The following is a 19498-nucleotide window of genomic DNA, read 5'->3' on the forward strand; positions in this document are numbered from 1 at the left end:
TGACCACCATAAATAAAGCTGCAATGAACATTGGAGCACACTTGTCTTTATGGGTAAACGTTTTCAGATTTTTTGGGTAGATACCCAGGAGAGGGATTGCTGGGTCATATGGTAATTTTGTTCTTAATTTTTTGAGGAACCTCCACACTGCCTTCCATAACGGCTGCACCAGTCTGCATTCCCACCAACAGTGTATGAGGGTTCCTTTTTCTCCACAGCCTCTCCAACACTTGTTACTATTTGTCTTGATGATGACAGCCATTCTAACTGGGGTGAGGTGATAGCTCATTGTGGTTTTTATTTGCATTTCTCTGATGATTAGTGATGTTGAGCATTTTTTCATATGTCCATTTGCCATTTGTATGTCCTCTTTGGAGAAATGTCTCATCAGGTCCTCTGCCCATTTTTCAATTGGGTTGTTTGTTTTCTGTTGTTGAGTTGTATGAGTTCCTTGTATATTTTGGATATTAGCCCCTTATCAGAGGCGCTGTTTGCAAAAATCTTCTCCCATTCAATTGGTTGCCTCTTTATTTTGTCGATAGTTTTTTTTGCTGTACAGAAGCTTTTAACTTTGACATAGTCCCATTCATTTATTTTAGCTTTTACTTCCCTTGCCTTTGGAGTCAAATTCATAAAATGCACTTTGAACCCAAGGTCCATAAGTTTAGTACCTATGTTTTCTTCTATGCAATTTATTGTTTCAGGTCTTGTGTTTAAGTCTTTGATCCATTTTGAATTAATTCTGGTACATGGTGACAGATAGCAGTCCAGTTTCATTCTTTTGCACGTGGCTTTCCAATTCTGCCAGCACCATTTATTGAAGAGGCTGTCTTTTCTCCACTGTATGTTTTTTACTTCTTTGTTAAAAATTATCTTTCCATATTTATGTGGGTTTATTTCTGGGTTCTCAATCCTATTCCATTGGCCTATGTGTCTGTTTTTCTGCCAATATCATGCTGTTTTGATTATTGTTGCTCTGTGGTACAAGCTAAAGTCAGGGAGTGTGATACCTCCAGCATTGGTCTTTTTTTTTAGGATTGCTTTGGCTATACAGGGTCTATCGTGGTTCCATACAAATCTGATGAATTTTTTGTTCTATTTCTTTAAAAAAATACCATTGGGATTTTGATGGGGATTGCATTAAATCTGTATATTGCTTTGGGTAATGCGGCCATTTTAACTATGTTGATTCTTTCAATCCATGAGCACAGAATGTCTTTCCATTTCTTTGTGTCTTCTTCAATTTCTTTTAAAAATGTCTTATAGTTTTCAGCATATAGGTCTTTCACATCCTTGGTTAAGTTTATTCCTAGGTATTTTATTCTTTTTGTTGCAATTGCAAAAGGAATTTTTTTTATTTCTTTTTCTGGGATTTCATTGTTAGTATATAGGAATGCAAGGGACTTTTGTATGTTGATTTTACAGCCGGCAACTTTACTGTATTCGTTGATTGTTTCTAATAACTTTTTGGTGAAGTCCTTAGGGTTTTCTATATGTAGCATCATGTCATCTGCAGAGAATGACAGTTTAACTTCTTCATTCCCATTTTGGATGCCTTTTATTTCTTTGTCTTGACTGACTGATCTGGCGAGGACTTCCAACACTATTTTGAAAAGCAGAGGTGATAGGGGACAGCCCTATCGTGTTTTTGAACGTAGAGCAAAGGGCTTCAGTTTTTCACCATTAATTATGATATTAGCTGAGGGTTTGTCATATATGGCCTTTATTATGTTAAGGTATTTTCCTTTTATACCTATTTTATTAAGTGTTTTAATCATAAATAGATGTTGTATCTTGTCAAATGCTTTTTCTGCATCAATTGATATAATTATGTGATTTTCGTCTTTTATTTTGTTTATGTGATGTATCACATTGATGGATTTGCATATGTTAAACCATCCTTGTTCCCCTGGGATGAACCCCACTTGGTCGTGATAAATAATCTTTTTAATGTATTGTTGCATTTGATTTGCTAGAATTTTGTTTAGGAGTTTTGCACCTGCATTCATCAGACATACTGGTCTGTAGTTTTCTTTTTTTGTGTTATCCTTACCAGGTTTTGGTATCAGTGTAATGTTGGCCTCATAAAATGAGTTAGGGAGTATTGTCTCTTCTTCAATTTTTTGGAAGAATTTGAGTAGAACAGGTATTAGATCCTCTTTGAAGGTTTGGTAGAATTCACGAGTGAAGCCATCTGGTCCTGGATTTTTGCTTTTGGGAAGGTTTTGGATGACTGATTCAATTTCTTTACTGGTGATCAATCTATTTAGATTTTCCAATTCTTTATGATTCAGCCTAGGAAGGCTATATGTTTCTAAGAACTTGTCTGTTTCTTCTAGGTTATTGAATTTTGTGGCATATAGTCCTTCATAGCATTCTTGGATGATCCTTTGTATTTCTGTGGCATCCGTGATAACTTCCCCTCTTTCATTTCTGATTTTGTTTATTAGTGTCTTTCCTCTTTTTATCTTAGTGAGTCTAGCCAAGGGTTTGTCAATTTTATTAATCTTTTCAAAGAACAAGCTCTTTGTCACATTAATTTTTTCTATTGTCTTTTTGCTATTTCATTTAGTTCTGCTCTGATTTTTATTATTTCCTTTCTCCTGCTGACCTTGGGTTTCATTTATTCTTCTTTTTCTAGTTCTTTAAGGTGTAAGGTGAGGTTATTTATTTGGGATTTTTCTTGTTTCTTGATATAGGCCTGTAATGATATAAATTTCCCTCTTAAAACTGCTTTTGCTGCATCCCAAAAATTTTGGTAGGATGTATTTTCATTCTCATTTGGTTCTATGTATCTTTGGATCTCTCCTCTTATTTCTTCTTTGACCCGGTCATTCTCTAAAAGTATGTTGTTTAATCTCCACGTATTTGTGGTTTTTCCTGGTTTCTTTTTGCAGTTGATGTCCAATTTCAAAGCTTTGTGATCAGAGAATATGCTTGGTATGATTTCAGTCTTCCTAAATTTGCTGAGGCTAGTTTTATGTCCTAATATATGGTCTATCCTTGAGAATGTTCCATGTACACTAGAAAAAAATGTATAGTCTGATATTCTAGGATGAAGTGCTCCATAAATGTCAATTATTTCCATTTCATCTACTGTGTCATTTAGGGCTGCTATTTCTTTATTTATTTTCTGTTTGGATGATCTATCCATAACTGTCAATGATGTATTTAGGTCTCCTGCTATAATTGTTTTGGTCAATTTCTCTCTTTAGTTCTGTTAGTAGTTGGTTGGTATATTTTGGTGCTCCCTGATTGGTGGCATAAATATTGATGACTGTATGTCTTTTTGTTGTATAGTCCCCTTTACCATTATGAAATGTCCATCTTTGTCTCTTGTTACCTTTTTTATCCTGAAGTCTGTTTCATCTGATATCAGTATGGATACACCTGATTTTTTCTGGATACCATTTGCTTGGAGTGTCAATTTCCACCTTTTCACTTTGAGTCTATGTTTGTCCTTGTAGCTGAGATGTGTCTCTTGGAGGCAGCATATGGTTGGGTTTAGTTTTTTGATCCAATCTGCTACCTGTACCTTTTTATTGAGGAGTTCAGTCCATTTACATTTAGGGTGATTATTGATATGTGATAATTTCCTATCATTCTGTCTTTAGTTTTCTGGTAAGATTGTGTCACCATTGTTTCTTTGCCTTTTTGTTGTTGTCTATTATTTCTGTGTAGTGGTATTCTATGATTTTTTTCCTCTGTTTCTTCTTTTATTACATTATGTATTTCAGTTCTGGATTTGTTTTTTTGTGAGTGGTTACCCTTAAGTTTATGTAAAAAAAAGTTTGATATTTAGAGTATTCCATTTTCTTCAGCATGCTTCCTTTCTCCATTTCCATGTTCCAATTCAGGCCTTTACTCTCCTCCCTTTTATGTTTTGGTTGTCACAAATTATCCCTATTGATGCTGGTCGAATAGCCTCCTTCAGTATTTCTTGTAGTGCAGGTCATATGTTAGAAAATTCCTTCAGCTTCTGTATATCTGGAAAGGTATTTATTCCTCCTTTATATCTAAAGGATATCTTTGCTGGATATATTATTTTGGCTCATAATTTCTCTCTTTAAATAGTTTGAATATTTGGTTCCACTCCAAATATAAGCCACTCCCTCATGGCTTATAGAGTTTCTGCTGAAAAATCTGATGATATTCTAATGGGCTTTCTGTTGTAGATTACCGTCTTCTTTTCCCTGGCTGCCTTGAGGATTCTTTCTTTGTCGTTGATTTTTGACAGTTTCAATACAATGTGCCTTGGGGAAGGTCTCTTGGGGTTGAGGTAATTAGGTGTTCTATTTGCTTCTTGGATTAGAGGATGCAGTTCTTTCCACAAGTTTCGGAAGTTCTCATCAACTATTTATTTGAATATACTCTCTGTTCCTTTCTCTCTTTCTTTTCCTTCTGGCATGCCCATTATTCTTATATTGCTCTTTCTGATGGAGTCAGAAAGTTCTTGTAGAGTTCTTTCACTTCTTTTAAGTCTCAAGTCTCTTTCTTCTTCCATTTGTGTTATTTCCAGATTTCTGTCTTCGATGTCACTGATTCTTCCCTCCATCTGGTCAACTCTACTACTTAAGCTAGCTATTTTATTCTTCATTTCTTTTATTGAGTTCTTAATTTCCAGAAATTCTGTTTGGTTCTTTTTTAAAATTTCAGTGTCTTTGGTAAAATGTTCATTTTGTTCTTTGTGTTTCTGAGTTCATTAAACTGCCTCTCTGTGTTTTCTTGCATCTCGTTGAGTTTTTTAAGAACTGCAATCTTGAATTCTCTGCATTTAAGTCACATATTTCCATATCTTTAAGTTCCTTTTCTGGAGACTTTTCATTTTCTTTCTGAGCTGTCTTGTTGCCTTGGTTATTCATGGCAATTAATGATTTATTTTTTCTCTTCCTAGACATCTACAGGAGTGGGTTCTGCAACAGGTTGATAGAACGAGGTCTTTCTTTTGTTTTCCAGTAGGTGTTGGTAGAATGCTTGTTTTTCTCTCTGACTATAGCCTTTTATTCTCTCTCACACTGTAATGTTATGTTTTCTCTGCACTATTCTGGCTTCTCACACAATGGGGGTATTCCCTGGAAGGCGGGCTTCTCCTCTGTGAACAGTTCGTCTGTGTCATACGGTGCTGCCTCTGTGGGGGTGGTGGAAAGCTTCTGAAGTTCCAAAGCTCTTCCTGCACCAGATTCAGAGCCTGTGTGTTTCAGCAGCTCTGTTTACTCCTTTAGGTGATTTCAGTATTGCGCCTCTTAGTCTTGCCTGTCTGCTGCGCAGGGAGTCCTTTGTGGAGTTACAGTTGTTCAATTTGTTGTAATTTGCAGGGGAGATTTCAAGAGGCTCACCTCACGCCACCATTTTTATGACGTCACTTCCCAATACTTAAGTTCTTAATCCATCAGGAATTTTATTTGTGTAAGCTGTGAGATAGAAATCAAATTTGATTTTTTTCTATATGTGTAACAAAATTTTCAGACCTCTATTTATCACAACCCCTTCTTTCCACAAGTGTTCTACCATATGGTCTTTGTCATAAATAAGAGTTACACACATATTTCATATATATACACACACACATGTGTATATATATGCATATATATATATATATATACACACACATATGTATGTGTATATACACACATATGTGTGTGTGTGTATATATATATATATATGACTTTGTTTCTGGGCTCTCAATTCTGATCCATTCACCAAGTTGTATATAGTAGCACCAATAGTATACTATCTTAATCGAAATAGCATTATTAAATGTCATTATATACAATATGGCCAGCTTTTCTTATTCTTCTAATTATTATCGGTATTGGCTATTTTGACACTTTCCATGTAAATATTAGAATCAATATTAATTGAATTTTTTGAAGTTACCTTAAATTATAGATCAATTTGAAAGGAATCAGTACTGTTATGGTACTGTGTTCCAATCCATAAATGTGAGATTATCTCTCCACCTATAGTTGCTCTTTAATCCCCTTTAACAAGTTTTAATAATTTGTGAAAGGGAGAGGAGAGAGAGAGAGAGACCACATTCATATAAATTTTATCACAGTATATTGTTACAATTGTTTTATTTTATTATTAGTTATTGTTGTTAATCTCTTACTGTGCTTAATTTATAAATGAAACTTTATCATAAGTATTTACATATGAAAAACATAGGAAAAACATAGCATACATAAGGTTTGATACTATCCACAGTTTCAGGCATTCTCTGGGGATCTTGGAATGTATCCCTGCAGATAAGGGAAGAATAGTCCACCGTATTTTGTTTATCCATTTATCAGTTGACAGGAATTTGTGTTGCTTCCACTTTGGGCTATAATAAATAATGCTGTTATGAACAGTTTATTTGCAAGTTTTTGCAAGAACATATATTTCTGTGGCACCTTGATTTATGAAAAAGGTGCTAAGGCAATTCAATTGAGAGAGAACAGCTTCACAACAAAATGATACTAGAACAATTGGATATCTATATGCAAAAAAATAAACCTCAGTATAGCACACCCTGTATAAAATATTAACTTAAAACAGATCATAAATCTAAAGATAAAACCTAAAACTACAAAATGCTTGAAAGAAAACATAATCTTTATGACCTTGGATTAGGCAATGATTTCTTAGATATAATGCCAAAAGCATGATTCTCTGTCTTAGTCAATTTGGGTGCTATAACAAAATACTACAGACTAGGTAGCTTATAAACAACAGAAATTTATTTTTCACAGTTCTGGAGGGTGAAAGCCCAAGATCAGGGTGCCAGCATGGTCACGTGAGGCCCTTCCTCCATGTTTCAGAAGACTTATTGTATCTTCAAATGGTGGAAGGGGCTAGGCAGCTCTGTGGGGTCTCTTTTATAAGAGACCCATTAATGAGGGCTCTATACTCATGACCTAAGCACTTTCCAAAGATCCCACTTCCTAATGCCATTACATAGGGCATTAGGATTCCAATATAGGAATTTTGGGAGAACACCAACATTCAGACCATAACATAGTCTATATACAAAAAAGGGAATGATAAGGGAATTAAAATGTTACATTGCAAATAAAATCAACTAAACACATAAGAAGACAGTAAGCAATGCAAGAAAAGAGGACCAAAACTGCTATAAGGCATAAAGAAAACAAATAGCAAAATGGCAAAAGTAAATCCTTCCTTATCAGTAACTAAATTAAATGTAAATGGATTAAACTCTCCAATCAAAAAAACAGAGACTGGCAGAATGGATTAAAAAAACATGATCCAACCATAAGCTGTCTACAAGGGATTCACTTTAAATCCAAAACACAAACAGGTTGAAAATGAAAGAATGGAAAATATATTCAATGGATACAGGAACCAAAACAGAACAGGAGTGGCTATTAAATAGACTTTAAATAAAAAAGCTTACAAGAAACAAAGAAGGACATTATATATTAATAAAAGGTTCAATAAGCAAGAAGATATAACAGTTATAAACATTTATGCACCTAATAGTGGGCCACCAAATTATATGAAGCAAAAGTTGGAGACTTCAGTACCCCACACTCAATAATGGATAGAACAGGGCTGGCCTGGTGGCTCAGGCGGTTAGAGCTCCGTGTTCCTGACACTGAGGGCTGCTGGTTCGATTCCCACATGGGCCAGTGGGCTCTCAATCACAAGGTTGCCAGTTTAATTCTTCGAGTCCCACAAGGGATGGTGGGCTCTGCCCCCTGCAACTAAGATTGAACATGGCACCTTGAGCTGAGCTGCCTCCCAGATGGCACAGTTGGTTGGAGCGTGGGCTCTCAACCACAAGGTTGCCAGTTCGATTCTTTGAGTCCCACAAGGGATGGTGGGCTGCGCCCCCTGCAACTAGCAACCTGGAGCTGAGCTGCGCCCTCCACAACTAAGACTGAAAGGACAACAACTTGAAGCTCAATGGCACCCTCCACAACTAAGATTGAAAGGACAACAACTTGACTTGGAAAAAGAGTCCTCGGTGTGCACACTGTTCCCCAGTGGAGTCCTGTTCCCCTTCCCCAATAAAATCTTTAAAAAAAAAAATAATGGATAGAACAACCAGATAGAATATAAGCAAGAAACTAGAGGACTTGAACAACATAATAAATCAACTAGATCTAACAGACATATACAGAACACTCTATCCAACAACAGAGTATACATTCTTCTTAAGTGCATATGGGACATTCTCCAGGATAGACCATATGCTAGGCCAAAAATTAAGTGTCAATAGGTTTTTAAAACATAAATTTAATACAAAATATCTTCTCGAGGTGGCTGGTTAGCTCAGTTGGTTAGAGTGCAGTGCTGGTAGCCCCAAGGTTGCCAGTTCAGTCCTGCATGGGCCACTGTGAGCTGCGCCATCAATAATAATAATAATAATAATAATAATAATAATAATAAACTTCTCTAACTACGATGGAATAAAGGTAGAAATCAGTAACAGAAGTAAAACAGGAAAGCTCACAAATTTATAGAAATTATACGACACACTCATAAACAACCAATGGATTAAAGAAGAAATCACAAGAGAAACTAGGAAATAAAATGCAAATCAAAACTACAATGATATACTTCCTCACACCCATTAGGATGTCTATTACAAAAAAAAAATAAAACTGGAAAACAAGTGTTGGTGACAATATAGAGAAACTGCAATCCTTGTGCACTGTTACTGAGAATGGAAAATGGTACAGTCACAGTGGAGCACAGTATGGTGGGTCCTCAAAAAATTAAAAATAGAATTTCCATATGATTCAGCAATTCTGCTTCTAGGTATATACCCAAAGAATTGAAATCAGGGTCTCAAAGAGATATCTGTACACCTATGTTCATAACATCATTATTCACAATTGCTAAAACATGGAAGTAACCCAAGTGTTTATTGACAGATGAATGAATAAGCAAAATGTGGTATATACATACAACGGACTGTTATTCAGCCTTAAAAGAAAGAAAATTCTGACATATGCTACAACATGGATGAACCTTGAGGGCATTATGCTAAGTCAAAGAAGCCAGTCATAAAAAGACAAATACAGTACTGTATGATTCCACTTATATGAGATCCTTAGAGTAGTCAGTATCACAGAGAGAGAAAGTAGAATGGCAGTTGTCAGAGACTGGGAGAAAGAGGGATTAGGACTTAGTGTTTCATGGATATGTAGAAGTTTTGTAAGATGAAAAGAGTTCTGGAGATGGATGGTGGTGATGGCTGTACAATGATATGGATGTACTTAATATTACTGAACTGAACACTTAAAAATGGTTAAGATGGTAAATTTTATGTTATGTGTATTTTACCACAATAAAAAAATGGAAAAAAGGGATGTAAAACTTTAAAACCAAATATTATAGGAAAATATTTTATAACTTTGAGGTAGGGAAAGATTTCTTAAAATATAAAAAGTACAAACCATAAAGGAAAGTATTAAATTGACTACTTTTAAATATAAAACTTCTGTTTATTAAAATATACCATCAAGAGAGCAAAGTCATATCACAAAGTGGCAAAAGATATATGTAAGACAAATGACCAACAAAGGACTTGTATCAAAATATTTAAGTTGTAGAAAGCAAAAAAAAAAAAGATAACCTAAAAAAACACTGGCAAAGGGCAAACAGGCACAGATTAGGAAATATGAATAACTAATAAATACATGGAAATATTCTCATACCTCACCAGTAATTAGTAAAAGGCAGAGTTAAACCATAATGAGATATCATTTCACACCTATTATATTATTAAGTGTAGGTGAGGATATGAAATAACAAAATACTTTGTGGAAAAATGCATACTCTAGATTCCATTTATATTAGGTTCTTAAAAATGTAAAATTAAATAGTATATTATAGATACTATTTTATATATATCTACATATTATATATATACATAAATATATACATATATACATATTATATATATAACTATATATATATAACTTTATATATATATATATAGATATATATATATATATAAAGTTATCAGGAAATGAGAAACACTAAATTTATGAAAGTGTTTCTCTTTGGAGAGGGATTAAGGAGAAGTAGCCATTAAAGAGGGGCACACAAACAGTGTCAAAGTATTGATAAAATATATTTCGTCAGCTGGGGAAGGGACATATAGGTGCTCACTACTCTTTTTAACACTCCACATCTATAATTTATTCATTCTTTTGTATGCAGGTTTTTTTATAAGATTTTTTTTATGTAAAAGAGGAAGAGCCTTCAAATTTAAAAATATCCCAAATAATGACTTAAAGTAACTAATTTCCCTGATGATCACTTTCCTGATCATCACAGGTTCCACTTACAATCTAGTCACTGGTTCTAAAGATAATAAAGGCTGCAGGGTTTGAAATAGAGCAAAGCGATAATCCAGGAGACATCAAGACAAGGTATAAGCAGATACAAAGTATAAAAAATATATATCTATAGGAAAAATGTGTTTGAAAAAAGATGTAGGGAAGGCAAATTAAATTAGAAAATGGGGAGGGAAAGAGTAGGGAAGTACATGTATGATCCATTAGAAATTTTATTTTGTTTCCAGAGGAATAGATGTACAGAAAATGAGGCAAGTAAAAAGTAACAAATAGTCTCATTTCATGAAAATGTCCGATGGGAAAAGAGAGAATACATCCAATGGGAAAAGAAAGATCAGGAGGTAACTATGCTATATTTAAGATTGTTTTTACATTTTTTCCAAAGATATACAAATGGCCAACAGGTTCATGAAAAGATGATGCTCAACATCACTAGTCATTAGGGAAATGCAAATTAAACCACAATGAGATACCACCTCACGCCTGTTAAAATGGCCATCATCAAAAAGATATGAGATAACAAGGTGGTGTGGCTATGGATAACATATAACTGGTGTGGATATGGAGAAAAGGGAACCCTGTGCACTGTCAGTGGGAATCTAAATTGGTATAGCCACTACAGAAAACAGTATGGAGGTTCCTCAAAATATGAAAAATAGAACTAGTTAAAAATATAATCCAGCAATTTCACTTCTGGGAATATATCCAAAAGAAATGAAAACACTAACTCAAAAAGATATCTGCACCCCTATGTCATAGCAGCATTATTTATAATAGTCAAGATATGAAAACAAGTTAACCTAAGTATTTGTTGATAGATGAATGGATAAAGAAGTTGTCATACACACAACACAACACACACACACACACACACACACACACACACACACACACAGGAATATTATTCAGCCATAGAAAACAAGGAAATCCTACCATTTGGGACAACATGGATGGACCGTGAAGGCATTCTGCTAGGTGAAATAAGTCAGACAAAGAAAGACAAATACTGTATAATCTCACCTCTATGTGGAATCTAACCAACCAACCAACAAAACTACCTAATTCATAGAAAAAGAGATCAGATTTGTGGTTACCAGAGGTAAATGGTGAGAGGAGGAGGGAATTGGAGGAAGGCGGTTAAAAGACACGAACTTCCAGTTATAAGATAAATAAGTACAAGGGATGTGATGTACAACATGATGACTATATTGAACACTGTTGTATGATACATAGCAAAGTTAAGAGAGTAGATCCTAAGAGTTCTCAACCCAAGGATAGTGTTTTTTCTTTTCTTCTTATTTTATCTATATGAGATGATGGATGTTAACTAAACCTATGTGGAAATCATCACGATATATGTAAATCAAAGCATCATACTGTACACCTTAAACTTATACAGTGATGTATGTCAATTATTTCTCAACAAAACTAGGAAAAAAGAAAAAAAATTGTTTTTAATCTTTCCTCAAAAAACAAAAACAGAAACCTAAAAATTAATTTTCAATAAATGCCTTTTCAACAAATAGACACAATACACTTAGTATGAAGCTAAGATAGTTTTTTTTTTAAGGGCAGGGAAAGCTAACATTTTAGCAAATATTATTTTTCCAAAGCAATATTGCACTGACAGTTTCCGTTACACTGTAGAAAACTCAAATTCCATGTGGTATCCCAAGTTTTGAAGCAATGTAATTAACAAGAACGAATAAACAAAAAAGGGTATACTTCTGTTTTGTTTCTGGTAGTACTTCAGCTCTCTAAGCCCAACAGTGAAAGGCTGCTGTCTGGGCTACTGCTTCTGATATTCCTCTGTTCCCTTTATTTTTCACACTAGCACATTCTTTGCCTCTTTTCTAGTCCCAGGCAATCAATTTTATAGAGCCTTACTTTATTATACCAGCTGAAGCCTAGATAGTAGGCTTGTTGTGGTACCTTTGGGCACACTATTTTAGTTCCTTGCCTCAGCATACGGACTAGGGAAGCAAACTACCCTAAATTTAAATCCTAGGTCTGTAACTTATAAATTATGGAACCTCTTGCAAGTTACTTAAGCTCTCTGAGTCTCATATTCCTTATATATTAAAATAAGGATAATAATGCTGACCTTTGAAGAATTGACTTTTAAATGCTTGAATTTAGTCAAACTTCTAGTTCAGTGTAGATTTTAGGTACAAGTGGTGGGATTCTCAGTCCTACTCACAGACCTACTTCCCAGTTGTATCCCAGGGTATGAGACTCGAATACCACCCCCAACTCTGGGTGTCAGCAGAGATGCTTTTCCGCTTTCTAGCTTCCATGGTCCTTGTAGGACCTAACAGATCTCTGACCACTCAGACAATATTAATACTAATACCTGTTATATGGTCTTACAGGGTCTTTATCCGAATTTTAGGTCTCCTGTACAGATTTTACAAATATCTTTTTGTCCTTTTTTGGAAATCACTATATATTCTAATTCTAGATAGTCTACCTTTGCCCTCTGCCCTTTGCTTTCTAACTTGTCTGAAAAATATTTATTTACGTAGATAATAAGGTTAGTCTTTCACAAGCTATCACTTGAATTTTTTCTCATCAGAGACCTCTGGTTTCTATGAAGGCCTGTCCTCTCTATTCCCCTCAACCATGCCCCATTATCTTATAAAACATTTCATATTCTATAGCATCATGCTATACAAAATAAATTAAACAACCCTACATTCTAATCTTAGTCCTCTAACTTACTAAGTATGTGGCTTTAGCCGCGTTATTTAACCTACCGAAGACTCAGTTTTTTTCATTTGCAAAATAGGGAACATATCCTGCCAACTTAAGAGGCTAAAGATCAAATGCAATAATGCAGGTGAATGTGACTTGAAAACTGTAGTTCATACAATGCAGAAGGTATTTTCCATTCAACACAGAGGCAGTATAGTATAGTGATAAAAACAAAAGAATCTAAAGTCAAAAGGCCGGAGTTTGGAATCCCAGCTTTATCATTTACCTTTTAATATGTAAAATGACGATGCTAGTACCTACCACATTGACATTAGCTCAGTGATGTTAACTATTATTGTTATTATTAAATGCCTACTATGTGTTAGGCATTCTACTAGGTGCTGGTAATAAAATGGAATCAAGACTGACATGGCTAACACTTAGCCAAAAAACTCTATCTCCTACTCAATATGCTATATTTCCTAAGTCATTTATGTCATATATACTTTACAGCAAAAAAAAAAAAAAAAAATCTGAGTAGTAAAGCGTTTTCACAGAGCATCAAGATAAGATACCACAATTGCACTATTTCTTTACTGTCAAAATTTCCAGTGAACAAATAGTGACTCTAGGATTTCTTTTCCTAATTCATCACTTGCGTTGAAACTCTCTTGATGACTTCTGGTAAACTGTCTGGGATATGTTTCTATCAAATATAAATAATCTAAGATAGTGTTTCTGAAAGTAACATCCAAAGACCACCTGCTTCTCAATTACCTAAAATATTAATTAAAGGGCAGATTCCTGGACCCCTTTTCATACCTACTGATTCAAAAGCTCTGGCTGGAAGATGTGGGAATCTGCATTCCTAATTAGTTCCCAATGTAATTTTTACCTAAATCCCATTTGAGAACCACATTCCCAAGAGAGAAAAACCCTTCACTGCACAAGAAATCTGTAACCAAAGGAAGTACTGAAGAATGATGATCCAAAGCTTCATGAAGGAGAAAAATTTTAATCCTCAGAATAAATTTTCGCATGCCTATCTCTTACCATGGTAGAGTCAACAAGGCATGGAAATCAAGACCAAAATTGATTTGAACATACACATCTTAACTGCGAGCGTTTAAGAAATTATTATTCTAGAGGCCAAGGAGAGAGGTGGAAATGGGACAGTATGAAAAAGCTTACCCATATTTCGGCAGAAGCAAAGAAAACAGTGTTATTGCAATAGTCACACCTACTAAAATGGGGTTTTGGTGATCTCAGAAAATGGCACCACTTTCTCTTAAACTCAGACAACTAAAGACAGACCTTCCTGCTCCAACTCTCCAGATCTACCTCAAACCTTGGATAAGCTCTCAAATGTGATCCTTTTCTACTGGGAGTTAAATTGGTCCTGTGACCAATCAGAGGCAAGGAGAAATGTGGCCTTTTGATAAAAGTAAATTGAAATAACCAATTAAAATTAAATTTGTACCTCTTGGTCTGATGGACAGTTAGAGATGAGATCCCACTGAGACATGGAAGAGAATCAAGGTGCTCTGGACTCACAGTGGGCATAAACTTTCCAAATAATAATTCAAAGCTAATGAAAAATATTTCTCTATCGACCCAGCCACAGTAGCCTGAGACCTGCTCTGGCTCAGAGTAATAAAATGCCCTAAAAGGCTTTAGTTCCTAAGATGGTAGTGAGCTTAGCACTGTGGCTGGAAGAACTTGGGAGCCCAAGGCGGAAATAGACGCCCAGCCTGCCCATACTAATCGTCCAGAACCAAGTCTGGAGCAGCAGAGCAGGCGGGGCCGCGATTTCTCCTGCATCACTGCACTCTCTTCTCCGCCTGCGTGAGCACCGCCCACCCACTCGCGGCGTGAACCCACTGGGCCTAGCCTCTCCTTCCCCCGCCCCTCGTCCTGGTGCTGAATCATGAGCCCAATATCGCCAAAAGGTAAAATCAAAGAACAATGCCACCCATATTGCTGGCCTGAATGGGGTACCAGGTCGGGGTGGGGCAGAAGGCTGGAAACCGCAACTTTGCTTCCCTTCTTCCCAAATTCCCCAGTCAATCCCCAAATTAAAACCAGCACTGCAGCACTGGAGGACTCCCAAACGGGCGCCCCTTCTCCGGGTTTGCTCAGGTCTGCAACGCTGCCACCCGGCCGGCGTGCTCCGCCTCATTGTTCCAGAGCCTCCCGCCCCTCCGGGAGCTCGCAGCTCCGGGGGAGGCGGGGGTTGGGATCCCCGACCCCTCGTCCCTCTCGGCTAACAACAGCCCTCTGCCCAACCTCATCGCCTTCCTGCCAACCTATCGACCGCAAAAGCAGAACCAGCGAGTCCTCCGGAGGAGAGCGGCGGGTGCTGTCCAAATGCTGGGAGGAGGTCTGGGGTGCGGGGAAGCGCCCGGAGGCTCCGGCCTGCGCGAAGCGGCAGCCCTCGCCCACAGCGCGATTCCGGTTACGCGGGTAGCACTCGGCCACGGTTCCTCCCGCCGGACAGGGAGCAGCCCTGTCTCCCAGCCCTGTCTCCCAGCCCCGGACGCGGGCGCCGAGCAGCCTTTGGCCCTCCTCGTCTCCAGAAGCAAAGTAGAGGGCCAGTCCCCGTACTGGCTGCAGAAGTCACCGTATACTTACTCACCCCAACTGTTTCTGTCCCTGCGGTTCTTGGCCATGGTGGTCCAGGGACTGGTGGCGGTGAGGCGCTGTCACTGCGCTCGCTCTTCTTCCGGGCCCAGGTTGCAGGCGGTGGGAGGCTCTGTGCCTGCCTGGGCGCCGTTCGCTCAGACTCTGAAGATGTTGCTGTGGCGCTGGTGGGAAGGAGTGGGGAGGAGAAGGGAGGAGAAAACGGATGGACCAAGCTCAGCATCACAAGCCCAAGTCCACACAAATACCAGCGTCACACCCTCCCTGTCGCGGCCCACCCCTAGAGCGAGAAGACAGTGACTGAGGATGCACTGCAACATTTCAATGGGACACACACACACAAATAAACAGCATCCCCCCCACCCCACCCCCCACACACACTCAAGGAATTTAACAGATTATCTAGTCACAGAAATACAGAAACAAATATACTGCATTATTCTGGATGTTCAAATACCTGTTTCCTAGAGCAGTTACACGTTAGAACAAACAGGCTGGCATCGTTTACATAGCTAAAGAATTAAAATAATATGCCTTTATCTACCAGGCACCATTCCTCCTCCCCCATTTTAAAAGCAAGGTCATGTTAGCAAAGAGCGTATCACGAATTTTTGTACCTGTAGACCGAATAGGCCTTTTAAAATTAGGTAGCAAAATTAGATCAAGAAGATCAAGATAAATGAAAGCTGAAGATTCATCATAATTTGTAACTTAATGTCTAGTTGGCAAAATTTCCCACTAGATTTGTAGAGATAAAGTCTGGAGTTATATTGGCAAATATTGAAGTAAAGTCATACTACATAGTCTGGGTGAGCCTTGGAAGCCACAAAGATTGCAGACAATTTTGAATGGAAAGCAGAAAGCAATAAATACTTTAAAAAAATATTCTCAGTCTCTCCCTTTTCACTGGTTTCTTCCTTCTCTGTCTACACACCTAGTTTTCAGTATCCTAGTAACATTGTCCCTTCATGCTACTTCACCCTCAGGATACCATCATCTCATTCCTCACAGTTTTCTCTGACATTTGGTTGTTGCCCATACTCTACAGATCAGTTCTGCCTAGGAGATTCCTGCTGGCCTCTTAAGTACCAGGTCCTTAGTCTCGGCTTACTCATCATCATAAACAACTCTTCACTCTGTGTTCTCTCGATATAATTTACCATGGTGTCTTCAGACAGGACTCCACGCTGATGATTCCCAAATCTGTACTCTAGTCTTAAGCTCTTTTAAGGAGAGAGAATCATCATAACAGACCTAAATTTATAACTGCCTGAGGTCATCTTTGTTTTCCTACTGACACTTCAAAATCAACAAGTCAAAAACCAAACTCTCTTACCTGCCAAATCTTATGCATTCTATATTTCAGTTAACGGTTCTAGCGATCTCGGAACTGTGAATACTGTTTACATTATGGTTTTAAAGGGGGCTATATTCATTAGAATTTCACTCCCCTAATACTTATGAATCAACAGAGGAGGAAAGAAATTATCTTACTCCTATACCTACAAATTAATTCATAGAACAAAAACAAGTGTGTTCTGTTATTCTTGTATTTCTTTACTATAATTCTCAGCTCACATTCCAGACCGATAATCCCTTTAAGTGAATCTCATTTAAAGAAAAAAGAGTATAGTTGATTTTATAAAAACAACTGTACACAAAAACAATATATAAGGATTATTTATTGTAGAATAATTTTGTAATTGCAAAATGCTAGAAACAACCTAAATACAGTGGTACCTCGGTTTTTGAACGTCTCTGTTGACGAACATTTGTTTACGAACGCCGTAAACCCAGAAGTAAATGCTTCGGTTTTTGAACACGACTCAGAAGTCGAACATGTCACACGACTTCCGCTGAGTGCAAGATCCTGAGGCCTAGCTGTCGGCTGTTTTCGAATGTTTCAGAACTTGTGGATTACGTTTGAAAACCGAAGTACCACTGTATCCGTATACAGGAGAGTGATTGAATATACTACAAAACATCTACACAATGGACTACTAGGCAGCTGTAAAAAAAAAAGAATACAGAAGAGCTTTATAAATTGATATAACTGATTTCCAGAATACACTGCTAAATGGAGAAAAAAACCAAAGTGCAAATACTTTTCCTTCCTGTAAGAAAAAAAAGGATATGAAAAACATAAATGTATCTGCTCATCTGTGCAAGGAAGGATAAACTAGAAACTAGAAAAGGATATTTTAGAATTGACTGTAAAATCAATTCTGCACAACTCTGAATATACTAAAAGTCACTAAATTATACTATTTAATTTGATGAATTATATGGATGTGAATTATATCTCAATAAGGCTGCTTTTAAAAAGTCAAGGTCATGTTTATTTTAAATCAGAAAAAAGGAAGAAGATATTCCTCCATTTGTACGTTAGCATTCTAGATCCTTTCTCTTCCTGGCCCCTCAGGGAAGGTACTCCATAAATTATTCTCATTCTATACCAATTATTTTTTCTTCCATTGATTTCTTCACCATGCTCATTTCCCCCCATCATAGGAAAAGGACTCTTTCAATCAGTAGTTTCTCAATAGCTGATGCTCTAACTTACTCCTTCCCTTTATAGCTAGCAATCTTGAAAAAGTATTTCTATCAGAATGCTTTTGGTTATAACTCATAATGGCTTAAACGAAAAGGATATTTACTGTTATATAATAATTTTTTTTTGAAGATAGGTTGGTTCTGTGGTGGCTAATTCATCAGCTCAATATCATCATGGACTAAATTACTTAGCATTTAACTTGGCTGCTATAAAAAATTACAGTGGCTTAAGACAGATATTTATTTCTCTCGCATGAAATAATCTGAGCATCAACCATCCAGGGCTAATATAGTGGCTTCAAAAGAGCAAGGAATCCAAGCTGTTTATACTTTCTTCCACCCTTAACTTGGGACTTCCATTGTATAATCCAAGATGGCTGCTTGGGCATTCACATCCGTATTCCAGCCAGATAGAAGAGAAAAAGTGCACATATCTATTCTAAGAGTATAATCCAGAAGTTGCGTGTATCACCTCTTCTCAAATATTATTGACCAGTACATGTTCCACCTACTTGAGAGATATACCATGTATCCATTTAAATTTTAGGGGGTCTCATATTAAAGAAAGAAGGGAAATGGATTTTGGAGAATACTAGCAGACTTTGCCACAAAAACCAAGGTTGCACTCTACCATCCTCAGTATGTTGGCTTATTTTCTACGAGGGCTCGTCTCATGGTTCCAAGATTGCATCTGCCATTCCAGTCATCAGCGGTAGATGGTCATGTGTACAGACAGAAAAATGCATATCTATGTCTTGTGTACCTTGTTAAAAGTGAGGAAAACCTTCCTAGAAGTACTGCAGCAGATTTTTCCTCATGTGTCATTGTCCAAAATTATCTAAGCCTAAACCATTCCTTTAACAAGAGGAATAAGGCTAGGCCAATCAAGATTTATCCCTTAGATGGAAACAACCAAAATGTCCTTCGATAGATGAATGGATAAAGAAGTTGTGGTAAATATACACAATGGAATACTACTGAGCGGTAAGAAAAGATGAAATAGGACCACTTGTGACAACATGGATGGATCTTGAGATTATAATGCTAAGCGAAATAAGTCAGACAGAAAAAGTAGAGAACCATATAATTTCACTGATATGTGGTATATAAAACAACAAAAGAACTGTATATACTGAAAACAACAAAAGAACAAGACAAACAAATGAAGGAACAAAAACTCATAGACATAGACAATAGTTTAGGGGTTACTAGAGGGTAAGGGGGGGCAGAGGCTCTAGAAGAGGGTAAACAGGTTCCAATATATGGTGATGGAAAGAGAACTGACTCTGGGTGGT

At 36.9% G+C, this 19498-nt stretch overlaps 1 protein-coding gene across 2 annotated transcripts in view; it reads right to left on the reverse strand.

Moving 5' to 3' along the window:
* The window catches only part of ATL1 (atlastin GTPase 1), a 71172-nt gene that overhangs the window by 40729 nt on the left and 10945 nt on the right, over window positions 1-19498 (reverse strand). The window contains exon 1 of one of the 2 annotated variants that reach the window (XM_033107799.1): window positions 15646-15939. In XM_033107799.1, coding sequence (XP_032963690.1) covers window positions 15646-15679 — 34 coding nt within the window. In that variant the 5' untranslated portion in view covers window positions 15680-15939. Of the gene's footprint in view, window positions 1-15645; window positions 15940-19498 lie in introns of those variants that run through there. The other variant, XM_033107800.1, reaches the window with a different exon arrangement.

This window comes from Rhinolophus ferrumequinum, chromosome 6, assembly GCF_004115265.2.
Source record: "Rhinolophus ferrumequinum isolate MPI-CBG mRhiFer1 chromosome 6, mRhiFer1_v1.p, whole genome shotgun sequence".
Taxonomy (NCBI): domain Eukaryota; kingdom Metazoa; phylum Chordata; class Mammalia; order Chiroptera; family Rhinolophidae; genus Rhinolophus; species Rhinolophus ferrumequinum.